This window comes from Tarenaya hassleriana, unplaced genomic scaffold, assembly GCF_000463585.1.
Source record: "Tarenaya hassleriana unplaced genomic scaffold, ASM46358v1 Cleome3, whole genome shotgun sequence".
Classification (NCBI taxonomy): domain Eukaryota; kingdom Viridiplantae; phylum Streptophyta; class Magnoliopsida; order Brassicales; family Cleomaceae; genus Tarenaya; species Tarenaya hassleriana.
Window position 1 is genome coordinate 1,365,972 of NW_010966177.1, and position 1,328 is coordinate 1,367,299.

The following is a 1,328-nucleotide window of genomic DNA, read 5'->3' on the forward strand; positions in this document are numbered from 1 at the left end:
ACTCTTTCTGAACTAATAAAATATAACAATGTTTCAGTTTGGAAGAGCCCAAGTATTACCTGTTCATAGGGAATTAATATCTTGAAAACTGATATATAGTTAGATAAAACAAACCTGCAATAGGAAAACGAAAAGCCGTGCAATTAAAACATGTTCGTCAATGCCTTTCAATGCACAACCTCATAACAAAACGGCAATGTTGGCTCACTCAATTAGTTCCAGGGCAAAGGTTCTTGGAAGAAAAGCAACATGCAACCAGGCTGCCTGTAAAAATAATAACTTGATTAAGTCAATTTAATAACAAAGTCTTCTCAGAATACAAATGCAGAATCAGAAGCCACCCAATTGGACTAACACATACAGATCCACCTGCAGCTGAGGCTGTTAGGTCCTCAAGCAACCGCAAACCCAGTTTTCCAGTTTCGCTTAAGGTCTCTCTCGTTGCTAATGAACCACATAGAATATCCTTCTCCAATGGTCTGCTTTAATTTTTGTGTTAGTGTTTAAATACCTAAAGCTCCAAATGGCAAAGGTCCCATTTGAAATTGAGGGTAGCAAAAGTTCAAAATGTCAAAGCTTATTCCACTTTTATTTATCAGGGAAAGCAGAAATCAATTCGTATGTGATGAGGGGAACTCCTACGAACCATATTCAAGTCAAATGTGAATACATAAGCTTTTACATGACAAATAAACAGTGTTTGAAAATGAGAAAAAGGGTGAGTATGATAGTCGTGATGATTGACATACTCTGAATTACTAATATTCTGACTGAACTCTCCAGAAACTGAGCCACTCCTTGCCGCGTAACTGCTAGAGCTAAATTTCCGGGTAGGAAGAGACTCAGAAGAAACTACTTGATCAAAAATCAATGCTACTGCTTGCCTGAAGGTAGCTGCAGCAGTGCTGGAAAAAATAACATTTTTAAGACATTGGATGATCAAAATCCTGGAAAAATAAGGCAGGTAAGGCTTGTAGAACTAGGATTACTTGTATACACTGGGAGAAGATCGATTGTTATCAAGAAGCCTGAGACAAATACCTAGTCCCAGAACCATGTTATCCTGAAATGAAGGAAACGGCCAAAGCCTCACGAGTAGCACAAACCATAACTAAAAAAAGGAAGAAGCTGCACATGCATGAACAACAAACAGCTTTGTATAGCATTGTAATTTGTTGGGCTCAAAATACAAGCCTCCCAATATCAACTATTGGCATGTGCATTTCTCTTATACTCAAGACTTTTTAATTTTCTTTTGCGCCAATGACTAGAATTGCGCCTGATTGATGAGTTCAATTTATAACAGTCTCCCAGAAGTTTTCCTGCTG

At 38.0% G+C, this 1,328-nt stretch overlaps 1 protein-coding gene across 4 annotated transcripts in view; it reads right to left on the minus strand.

Annotated features, from left to right (window-relative positions):
- LOC104818650 (protein MON2 homolog) overlaps positions 1-1,328 on the minus strand; it is a 12,796-nt gene that overhangs the window by 9,668 nt on the left and 1,800 nt on the right. For all 4 annotated transcript variants that reach the window (XM_010548317.2, XM_010548316.1, XM_010548319.1 and 1 more), the window contains exons 4-8: positions 990-1,063; positions 750-905; positions 362-479; positions 209-264; positions 60-114 (exon numbers count right to left, since the gene is read on the minus strand). In XM_010548317.2, the coding sequence (XP_010546619.1) occupies positions 60-114; positions 209-264; positions 362-479; positions 750-905; positions 990-1,063 (459 nt within the window). The remainder of the gene's footprint in view (positions 1-59; positions 115-208; positions 265-361; positions 480-749; positions 906-989; positions 1,064-1,328) is intronic.